Source organism: Rutilus rutilus (assembly GCF_951802725.1).
Source record: "Rutilus rutilus genome assembly, chromosome: 4".
Taxonomy (NCBI): Eukaryota; Metazoa; Chordata; class Actinopteri; order Cypriniformes; family Leuciscidae; genus Rutilus; species Rutilus rutilus.
In genome coordinates, this window is record NC_140212.1 from 40,895,077 (window position 1) to 40,907,460 (window position 12,384).

Below are 12,384 nucleotides of genomic sequence, written 5' to 3' on the forward strand. Positions count from 1 at the left end.
CACTATTAATGTTCTCTGCATTGTGTGTGATGCTCCAGCAAAAGCCTTTACACGAGGCACAAAGCTGTGCTCTGGGTACTATGGATGTGATAAATGTGACCAGAAAGGTGAATGGTTTAATAAAGTAACATTTCCAGCCACAGAAAACCTCACCATGCGCACAGATGATTCATTTAGGAGCCAAGTTCAGCCTGAGCATCACAATGCCAATACTCCACTCATCCAGCTGCCCATGGATATGATCAAAAGCTTCCCAATCGACTACATGCATCAGGCATGCTTGGGGGTGATGAAGAGGCTTCTTGTCAGTTGGACCCGTGGAGAAAGAAGAGTCAGGCTCTCCACCACCCAAAAACAAGAAGTCAGCTCTAGGTTGCTTCAGCTTAGGAGTCAAATTCCTTCCATTTTTGCTCGCACCCCTCGAGGCCTGGATGAGCTGGAGAGATGGAAGGCAACAGAATTACGTCAATTCATGCTGTATACAGGCAAGCTTGTGTTGAAAGGAATTCTTGGGCATGACATGTACCTACATTTCTTGGCATTCAGTGTGGCAATGTGCATTTTAGTTTCCCCAACACTGGTCAAAAAGCACTCAGAATATGCAAGATGCTTGCTCAGCTACTTTGTCAGCAGAGGACGAGAGCTCTATGGAAATGAGTTCATAGTGTACAACATCCACTCAATGCTCCACATCACTGATGATGCTGTTCAATTTAATGGTCTGGACAACTGCAGTGCATTTAAATTCGAAACATACCTGCATACGATCAAGAAGATGGTACGAAGTGGAACACACCCTCTTAGCCAGATTGCCAACAGGATTGAGGAAAGACGTGCATCCACAATTAAAAACAACAAAGACAGACAAACAAAGAAGAGCAAGGATAGAGCATTCATCCTAGACGATGACAATGGCTGCGAGATCACCAATGATGAGGAGAAAAATGGACATGTTCTTTGCAGAATTTATCATAGTCCTGCACCATTGTTCATCGAGCCCTGCCACTCATTTCTTATGGGGGTGTACAACTTCAGTAAAAAACAAACGACAATGAGGTGGATCTCCAAAAAACTAATTGAAAAGAGAGCAATCAAGATCGAAAATGGAGACACAGTGACATTCATGGCCATCTTACACCAGCAGTGAATCTTTTGTGTTTTTTTTTTTTGTGTTTTTTTTTTTTTTGTATTAGTATGTATGTCATCGTTGAATTCACGGAGGAGTCGACGGTTGGCATTGTAGCCCAGTGCTGGACACACAGGGAAAATGGGGTACAAGAACATTTTTCATAACCTTCCACATTAACAATATAATATTGATCAAAAATATAAATATTAAGAAATGTATATAAATATTTTAACAATGTCTCTGTCTTCACTGGACGCATGCTAGCAACAATACAGCTACTGGCCACCTACAAACCCCACTAAAAGGGCAAAAAAAGAAGACGTTCCTGATGAAAAAAATTGGATTTCCAGGAAAATCCGTGTATTGGCAAATACTGGTAATGTTTAATTTACTTGAGGATACTTTAATTATCTGATTGTACATTATGATTATATTTTAATTGTTTTACCATTGGCTTTATATTTTCAGACAATTTTGCAAAGGCCCTCAAGTGGTGTAAAGCAGCAGAATACCATTCTGCTGTGGAGAGTGATGTTGACACCTACACAAAAAGGCCAAAAAGAAAACCTGTCCGGTATGATGACAGCAGCGATGGTATGCATTACTTTCAGTCTTTGAGTATTGTGTAGTCCATTAAGATCTTCTGATAGTGAAACAGAAAAAGTTAGATCATTATCAACTTTCAAAGAATACATTGCTAACTGCACATTAATAATGTGTGATCTATTTAGATGAGACACCACTGAGGGCGACCCCAAGCAAAAGAAAGCGTCAAGGTATTGTAAATTCCATTCAACAAATGGCAATTTAAATTCAAGTTAAAGTAAATTAACATTTTGCATGCTATTTAGATGGACCATTTCCTAAAAAAAACCCATCATTTGTTGAGAAAAGGCCAGACAAAGGTATAAGTATATTTGTATGCTCTTTTTAAACAACTAAATAAATTATTTAAAATTAACGTTTAAAATGAAAATTTCCCCCCTGAAACATATTTGTTATTTTACATTTCTTTGATACAGCAACAGAGGCTACACTTCCCATCCCACCCCAACATAAACCAAGTACATTAGTATAAACACATCAAAAAGTATAGTATAGTACCATGAGTACATAAAATATATTTTCTGCAATTACATGTAATTCTTTTTTGTCTTTGTATACTCAAAATAGAAAAAGTCAAAGAGTCTTCCCAGAATGCAACCTATGACGATTCAGATCCCAGTACATCACATGATTTATCTAAAGGTAGAATTGAATAAATGATTTAACTCTATGGGGTGAATTCACTAAGAATTAATTGCGCCCACTGATATTCTTGTGTACACTGTTTGGTACAATCTGGTTTGCCAAATTGACAAAATAACTATGCAAATGGAAATTATTATTGGATAAATTACTGCTGCCATGATCTATACAGAAACTTCCTTTAAATAATTTTCACGATAAATGTATTATTTTAAATTATTTAAGAATAATTTGTCAGATATATAAATGTTGTACTTGTTGTACAGAAAAGAATGACAATGACTTGTTTTAAATACTCAGATTGCAACTGCTTAAAACATTCTACTGGTGCCTACTAAGACAGGTTTTTGTAGTAAAATATCACAGGCAAAAGTGGCACATCCGTTTAGTGGATTCGTCTCAATATGATGTTTTTCAAGGTTCAAGTTGACAACTGTGTTTTTTTGTGCTTCCAGATCTTGATGAATCACCCCTATTTAATTCTGTGTCTGTGGCAGAATATATTACTGAAGGTAAGATTTAATTTGTATTCAACATCTGTAAACTTTATTTGAATTGATTTTAGATTGAATTGAAAGTAGCTGATGTTAGAAGTTAGATGAGGCAATGATAATAACATTGCGTATGCAACAAAATAACATTGTTAAATAGGTCATGTCATGAGGAATCAAATTGTCCATACAAGATAACTTTTCCCACACAGGATAATTCAAAGTTGAGTGCTTGTTGTATAACATTACATAACTGTTTTAGAGGAGAGACAAACATCTGCAAGGGCTGACCACACGAAGACCCAACGACCCAATGACCCAACGAAGAGTCAGCTTAAAGGTACATGTTATAGGCCTAAGAAACAAATGCATCAAATGTAAATTATAAAAAGAAAAAGAGTACATATTGATACTGAGTTCTTCCTTTAGATAGCGTTTTAAGTGAATTACGGTGTAAAGTTAATTTTTCCTCCAATTAGACAGGTTTATGATGTTTGTATTGTAGTTAATATATTACACTAACATTAGGCTACTTTTTGGTTCACCAAGTGTGTAACTGGTGCTCTCTAATTGCAGAAACACTGGAGGTTCTGCTGCGAAAAGTAGACAGCCTGGCAGCCACCCAGAGAGAGATACTCATCCTACTGAGGACACGCCAGGGTCATCAGAGAGCGGAAGACCTCCTGGAGCTCAGTGTTGCTCAGAGCAAAGAGGAGCTTGAGGCCCTTGACCAGAGTCTTAAAGACTCTGATTTCAGAAAGAGAGTGGTGAGGATTTTGGTTATTTCCGGGGCGCATGAAATTACCTTGATATTTTTTAAAAAACTGTGTATTATATATTTATTTAAATATGATTTAACAATTACAAAAAAGCATTCATGGTTATGTCGTCATTGTTTTTTTTAGCACTAATTTACAAGCAATGGAAAGTTGCATTAATATTATTTCAATTATTTTTATTAGTCATATTTATTTAAAAAAATGTTTTAATGAATTCCTCCTCATTCCTAATAAATAAAATCTATAAATCGGTGATACAATTCTATAGTATGTATTTCTGTAGCAAATATGCTCAATTTCTTTTTTAATATATACAATTATGCAAGTTTCTACTTTTACATATTCAACAACTAAATTGTGACAATGAGGAATGAACAATGACTAGAGTTTGTTGACTGTACTAACCTGCATGCCAAACCATGATGTTTCACAGATTCACCATCTCAGCCTTATTGGTGGGGCAAATCCAGGGGATTGTGTGAGGAGAGTGATGCGGGCAGTAGCGACAAACATCGTGTGGAGCCACTTTAGTTTGAAGGGGAAAAGGGAGAAATTGCCTCTGATTGACACAACTCTGTGTAAAGTCATCAAACGTGAGTCTGAAAAAATAAATAACATTGTAAAGAATGAACATTTCTTTTCATTTCTGGAAAACATTTACTTGGCCTCATGTCATTCAAAACTGTATTTCTACAAGGAATGTTAAGCCATTTAAAAGTATAAAAATCACTGTGCACTTTTTTTGTGTGTTAAAAACTTAAAATGATAGTATTATATTGATAAAGTGAATTTGAGCACATAAATAAATGGTAGGCTACTTACATAATATTCGTGATTTCTGTTTTGTTCCAGATGCTGTTATGAAATGCAAGTCTGATCTGGGAGAGAAGGACGTAGAGTGCTACATTGCAGAGACACTGAAACATGTGCCAGCCCAACTGAAAAAACATGTTCAGGTATTGATGTTGAATATAGGAAAATAGGGGGAACAAAGTCAAAATATTTCATATTAATCAGACAATGGTTCGATTTGATTGAAACAATAGAGGGCAAAACCTGCAAAAAACAATACATATTTAAACGCGCAAATAAATATATAAATCAATCCACAAAATTCTACATAAATAATTAAATGTGCGAAAAAAACTAATGTTGGGGGAAATTGTTCAAGGAAATGCAAAACGGAAAATTTCCTTGCATTTACAACACAAATAAATCAACATGCACGTCAAAGTTACACAAGTTTCATAGTACTTGCATGAATAGTAAACTTCCATATCAATGAAATAGTCAACTCACTCGGTACTGACGAGCACAATCTGGATCTCAAAGAGGGCCTATTCAGCCTATTTCTCCCCTCTGTGTTACTGTTAAACAAGAAATGTAGCCTATCTGGCTACAACTACAAACAGAACTTACGCTCTATGATTGGTCAATGAACTGTGTGTGTTTTTGACACTTCAGATCAAGATCAGTTGTCATCAATCATCACATATCACAACGTAATCGCCTCAATATCTCACCAATTATATATAATTAAGTGAATATGTTTCACCCTTTTGGTGTGTTATCCAGTTAGCACTTATTTATTTCCAACGCACGGGTCGGGTGATGCAGAAACTGCATGAAACTGTAACTCTCGCGAAACTTACTCTCATTCATTTTTTTTTATCGACATAACATCTCGTTATTACGAGAAAAATTTCGCTTTACCTTTCATATAAAACCCTGATTGCCACAAGATCGTATGTCACAGGAGTTGCATCTCTTTTTCTCACAAGATGTTATGAAAAGGACTGACTTAAATTTTTTGCTTTTTCCAATCGATATTATTTATCAGGACTATACAAAATAATAAAAAATAACAACAATAAAAGGTGTATAGTTACATTACCGGTCTGTAAACTTTTTTGCTCCACAAATGTCCACGTTAACGTCTGTTTTAAATAGAACTTTTATAGAATAGAGCTTTATTTTAAGCTAAGTTAAGCCCAAAACACAATTTTTGTCAGGAAAAAGTTGCAAACTGCTTTCATCACCCTGGACAGCTCCCATAACTAAGCTCATGTGCAGGTTTAAATATCAATAAACCTAATATTATATCCTCGATTTAATTTGCAAAATCTCTGTAATTTATGTGACCTGAAGCCTATGAGTTTCCTCACAATATGCAACATTTAATCAACAAACATAAATCAATGCAGTTACCACACGGGCTAAGGTTAGATCAAAATCAGACTTACCTTTGTCTTTGAGAAGATTTTAAAATGACATATTATTCCTGAATAATTAGCAGTAGCAAGAAACTGAACATGTCCTGCGAAGAGGGAAAAAACGTTTCATTGGAAAAATTTCCTCAGCAGAGTCGTTACAACAGACGTTATTTTAATATACTTAAAGGAGGATAATAACAACCAATCAGCAATCGCTCCTTCGGAGTCTTTTCGAATTTGTTTTACTGTTGCTACGGGGTTAAGGCAGAGTTATATAGGCTACTATCAGACAAATTCACGGTGCGTGAATTTCATGTAGACGTTATCATATGCCCTATAAGGAACAATAAGAGCTTGCAGTGAGAATGCAAAAAAAAAAAGCAAATTTTTATCCCAGCTAAGTGCCCTTCAAAGACATCATTTCGCCGTTTGGACCAAAAGGCCAGTTTATAAATTGCATTATTTGCAAAAAATAATGTGACACAGGTTATCATATCCCTTATTTTGCCTTTTTTTTTTTTTTTTTTTTTTTTTTTTTTTTTGCCTAATACAATAGCTCTTATTTAAAGGTTACAATGAAAACGACTAACCTGTTGTTTTGTTGTTGTGCTGTTTCTTTAGGATTGACTGCCAGTACCTGCAGAATTGGAGTAGTTCTTGTTCTACATTCATGTTCTTGTTCTACATTCCTCAAGTGTTCCCTTTCTTTGTTCAAACAAATTGTGTTACAATTATAATTAAAATGTTAATGTGTACTGTTGTGTACTGTTGTTTTCAAAATAAATTAGCTGAATTTACCTAATTTTGAGTATGCATTCATCATTCAGCAGATTTAAACAGCTTCTTTAAATGAGGCGTGGGCAAATGAGGACACAAACTGTCCGCCTTGAAAATGACATATTTAGTACCAGCACAGGACGTTGTCACAACGTTGTGCTTACTAACTGGTAACGTCACAAAGTTACGTTGTCACAACGTCGTGCTTACTAACTGGTAACGTCACAAAGTTACGTTGTAGCAACGTATTTTGGGAATTTCACTTTTCCGGTTGCCACGACGTAACTAATTACGTCGCCACGACGAAAGTTTGGTCACCAGATTACGTTGCAGTTACGTAACAGTTACGTATTTGTGTTAGCTGGGTGTCCGCCTTGAAAATGACATATTTAGTACCAGCACAGGACGTTGTCACAACGTTGTGCTTACTAACTGGTAACGTCACAAAGTTACGTTGTCACAACGTCGTGCTTACTAACTGGTAACGTCACAAAGTTACGTTGTAGCAACGTATTTTGGGAATTTCACTTTTCCGGTTGCCACGACGTAACTAATTACGTCGCCACGACGAAAGTTTGGTCACCAGATTACGTTGCAGTTACGTAACAGTTACGTATTTGTGTTAGCTGGGTTCACGCGCTGTTTTACACGGACGATAGTAACTCAATTAGAGATGGGTTGGAGGCAGAACTAATGCGGTCACGGGAATAATTGATGAGTTTTCCCATCACAGCTAGATCGTGTTGTCTTGTTAATAATGTAGTGCTTATGAGCAGTGATGCCGGTACGCGTTACTCTAATCTGACCACTTTTTTCAATAACGAGTAATCTAACGAGTTACTATTTCCAAACCAGTAATCAGATTAAAGTTACTTAACCAAGTCACTGTGCGTTACTATTTTTTTGTCATTTTATTTAATAAAAATATATATTTATTTCTTCTTGCATCTCGGGGAGTGAAGTCACGTATGTGACAAGTCACGTTTTCAGCATGCATGAGGTTCACGTCACGTGTACGTACCACGCGCAGCGACACAAACGTAAACAACAATGGAGGGAGGCGAGAGATGTGCGTTTTCTAGAAGTCTTTCTGGCGGCGACAAAGTGCTATCTAGCTACAGAAACACCACGTTGAATTTGAAAAAAACATTTGGAGTCCATGCACTGCACAGTCAAACTTATAGAGCAAGTCACACCAGGTGATGCGATGCAGAGTGCAGGAGGTCCCCGACCACGGTGCAAAGCTGGACTTCGGTGCAAAACCAGTAAGTGGGGGAGAGTTGAAGAAGTTAGTCGGGCAGTTTGTTGTGGAGGAAATCCTGCCATTAAATACGGTAGACTCGCCCTCGTTTCGTGCCATAATAAACAAGATCCCCACTACTGTCAATGCCGCGCTGCCTCACAGAACAGCTTTTTTTTTTTTTTTTTTTTTTTTTTTTAGTATTTATGTTAGGTGAAGTCAAGAAAGACTGTATTTATTTTTTATAAAAACAAGTATTTATGTCAAGTCAAGAAAGACTGCCTTTATTTTTTGTAAAAACATGTATTTTTTTCAGGAAATAGTTTTTAAGTTCAACTTAAATTGTCAGGAGATAGATTGTTGATGTTACTGTTAAAAATACACTTCCAATAAAGTGAGTGTTGGCAAAACCGGTTGTCATTTTTATGTTGTCGGCAGCTGCTTAATGTAACTAATAAAGTAACTTGTAAAGTAACTAAGTTACTTTTTAAATCAAGTAATCTGTAAAGTAACTAAGTTACTTTTTAAATCAAGTAATCTGTAAAGTAACTAAGTTACTTTTTCAAAGTAACTGTGGCAACACTGCTTATGAGTGATCGATCATTTAAGCGTGTTGTTGTATGTTTTATACACAGCGAAAATAGCCTGCATCTGGATAGCATCGTAAATAAATATGGTTGTCAGTGCATGGGACACTACATATAATTTTGGTTTGAATAATATTTTCTCAATAAATAGGCAAGAATAAACCCGGAAAACTCAAGAGAAAGAGAAACTTCCTGATCATTCCGACAACACACACTTGAATGCAACAAGCTAATAATCATGTATGACTTTTGAAGTGGCAGCATAAATCCACTAACAGCAACCTGTGCAAAATAACCATATAGGTCTGGAAATTATGTAAATATCATATACATAAAAGCAAATGGAATAACAGCAAACCTTCTGCAACATTTTTTAGAAATGAATGTAAAAGCTATCTAGCATCCATAAAATACTTATCCAAAAGATAATCAATCCCTTGGTGAATTGTATAAAGTCATGCACGACTCTCTTTCTTTTTAAAAATATGTACATGCTTAAATTATTTTGTTTATTTTTATTTCATATTTTCCTCCTTACAAGCAATCCCCTTTAAATGTTTTGAAGATTATGCTTTTGTTTATTGTACTTAATATGCTGTTGTTTAAAAAAAAATATATATAATAATAATAATAATAATAAATATATATATACACACACACACACACATGTTATTTGTGTATATTTTCGTATGCATATTATTGTTCCCTAATTGAGTTTGTAAGTTGATATGGTTCAATAAAATAAAATGTCTGGAAATGGGACAGCGTCCAGGGAGTGAATTTCGATGGGGGATGCCTTCCAGTTAATTACTGATATATATATTTTTAAATCTATTATTCACTCAGTAGCATACGAAAGCAAAACGAATTCAGCACAAAAACGTAGCGCAATATAATAAAAATGCTTTAATCATAGATGCATATAATCATTAAGGGGCATAGAATATAGTAGGGACGTTAAGGACGTGTCCCTTTGTCCCTAGCAATAATTTTGTTCAAAAATTTCAATATATTTATATATAAGCACTGTTGTCCAGTTGGGTCTTGTAGGTTTTATGTGGGTGTGATGATGTTCTGTATATGTGGAAGGAAGGAGACAGGGTCGGCTTTACTGAGGCTCGTGGTTTTATTTTATAAACTGCTCAAAACAAAACAAGGTGCTTCAAATAAACTTAGTCGTTTAACACAGCAGCTCCACAGAGCATTCACACGATCGCCACGAGTCCTCAGTCAATCTCTCTCTCTAGTAGTGATGTGTCGTTCATGGTCGTTCATTGCGTTTGTCACGTGACAAATGAACGAAAGACTCGGAAGGTAAAGTAATTATTTATGTTCCCTGCAAATAATTTTTTATTGCATTATAATGATTTCTTAATTCAGAATATGATCAAGACTGCATAGGTGGATGTGTTCAGGGAATTTGCCTGTTAAAAGTATAACATTTAAAGCCCCTTAAATGAACGAAATGACTTGAAAAAAGATTTGTTCACTTCATTTTGATGAACGAGATCGAACAAGTCAGTAAAATGATTCGAACTTCCCATCACCACTCTTTAGCTTCCTGTTTCCCGGTGGCTTTTATCCTATCTCTCCACACCAATTACTGAAACAAGACACAGGTGTTTGTCGTTTGCTCTTGACCTACTTGCATACCTCTTGTCTCCTGGCTCTCTCTCCTGTTGCAGACCTATCTGAAACTTGTCATTAAGTTGATGATAATCTACACAATAAATTAATAGAACAATCTTTCTTTTGGACTCAACTATGGGTGAGGGATGAGGATTACAACTGGGTTTAACTATATCACGCTAATCTTGTTGATGTTCTTGATGAGACAACATAGTCCAAGCGAGCTCGGACAAATCAGCGTTAAGGCAAGCTGGAGCTAAACTGTAACAAATCCACTGGAGGCGAGTTGCAGAACACAAGTGCAAAATTAGTCATGGCAATTTCAAAACACTGCTTCATGATGCTTCAAAACCTTTACGAATATTTTGTTCTGAATCAATGGTTTGGAGCGTGTATCAAACTGCCAGAGTCACGTGATTTCAGTAAACAAGGCTTCATTACTTCACAACTGTTTCTAAACGTTTCCAAACACTTCGAAATGTCAGTGGTTCACCACTAGAGGCGATGATCTCTGTCAACCCATTAATCATGATAACCACTGAACACGTGTCTGTGGGTTTTACCTGATCTCTGATCAGTTTTATACATTTTTAGACGTTTTAATTAGACATAGTATAATTAAAATGAATAATGGTAGTTAATTGTCTCAGCTAAACAGATCTATAAGAGACTTTCATAGAACAAACAAAACAAACCCTGACAATTGATAAAAGAACATATAGACAATAGCATTTGAAAGATGTTTTATACATGTTTTGCCAGGGTTTTGTTGCATTTACACTGTTCTGACCACTAGGGGTCACCGTGGAAACGGGTGTTGGATTGTTTCGAAGCCATGACACAATACGGCACATTTGCTTAAAGGTTGTATCAGTGATTTCAGGCCCCCAAAAAAATTAAAATAAAAATCACATTCATCTAATCTTTTGAGTGGTTGGTGAAACCAATTGTTTTTGTGTGCAGATCTCAGAGGCTGCCTACAGAGACGCGCTTTTTTGACGGTCTGCTTATGGGGCGGGCAGCTAGCGGATCATTAGGAAAGATTAGATGAATGTGATTTTTTTTTTGGGGGGGGGTCTGAAATCACTGATACAACCTTTAAACTGTTTCACGAAGCCTCAATCTGCCCACAACTACCAAAATAATCTATTTTTAGATTATTTAAATAAAAAAACTGATTTGTGAGCTTTAGTGGAACTAAAGGTGTGAGAATAAACACAGACACACGTGATCGTTGTCATGCAGTGGAACAGCTGTGTCGTCATCAGAGCTCGTGAAGCCGCTCTTGAGAAGCTTCGCTGGCTGAGTTCTCCGGCTGCTCTCGAAACGCTCTCATGGTACTTTGATGGCGCTGTATCAAGTTGGACAACATTTCTAACTGGCATGCACTGCTTCAAGTCAGCCGCTGATCGGTCTGTGCAGAGCTGTATTAAGTCCAACAAGCCTAAGGACTAATCACTAAACAAGACACACCGTTAAACATGATTAGACAATTAACCAATGACAACATGACACAAAAGACTAGGGAAGCTCATGGCAGGATCACATGAGGGCAAGGGAATCACATGACAAGACAGGAAACATGACTGACATGAAACATGAGCCCAAAGCATTACATAAACTCTGCAGGACGTAATTCCTTGAATTCAGTTTTGGGTTGCTTCTAGAGGGCGTGCCGTTGTCCTGCGCAGAATCTGCTTGTTTCTATTTTTGACTACTCTAAATAAACACTGACCATTTATCACTGGAAAATAACAGATCCAATCCTGAGATCCAGAAAGAAAAGAAACGAGACTTAATCAGGGTAGACTGCTCTTTGTGCTACTCTAATCTTTAACTTTGTTTTTCAACCCCTAAACAGGAAGCCTGCTGAAGGACACACAGAGGACTGAGACTTTAGGGAATTTCATGAATAATTGTAATATTTGCTTTTACTTTGCAAGTTTTAAACATTCAGTTATATTAGCCATATGCATTTATTTATTATCTTTAAAGAGAAAAAGAGTGAGTTTCACTGATGATTAGGCAGCATTGTTGATGTAAAAATTGCAAAGCAGTATCTTGAATAGTATTTTTACTCACAAGTGACTGTACTCACAAATCTGTATTTACTATTTGATCCAGTGATTACATTCGTGTCCTCTTTTTAGTGAAAGGACAGTAAGGGCACGTCTACATTCATCCGGATACATTTAAAAACGTCATTTTCGTCTCTAAAAACGCTCTCCATCCACACTAGCGGTATCTTTTGAAAAATTCCTGAAAACACTAAATACACCGTACAGCACATG

At 36.3% G+C, this 12,384-nt stretch overlaps 1 protein-coding gene across 1 annotated transcript; it reads left to right on the forward strand.

Annotated features, from left to right (window-relative positions):
- The first annotated feature begins 539 nt into the window (after positions 1-539).
- On the forward strand, positions 540-6,577 carry LOC311288658 (uncharacterized protein). Its single transcript, XM_084406167.1, has 13 exons — positions 540-1,272; positions 1,394-1,505; positions 1,598-1,723; positions 1,861-1,905; positions 1,981-2,034; positions 2,152-2,193; positions 2,303-2,377; positions 2,833-2,889; positions 3,131-3,208; positions 3,445-3,635; positions 4,081-4,240; positions 4,500-4,603; positions 6,482-6,577. Exons 1-13 carry the CDS (start codon positions 1,195-1,197, stop codon positions 6,485-6,487), a joined length of 1,128 nt encoding a protein of 375 aa, XP_084262293.1. The 5' UTR covers positions 540-1,194; the 3' UTR covers positions 6,488-6,577.
- Positions 6,578-12,384: the final 5,807 nt, after the last annotated feature.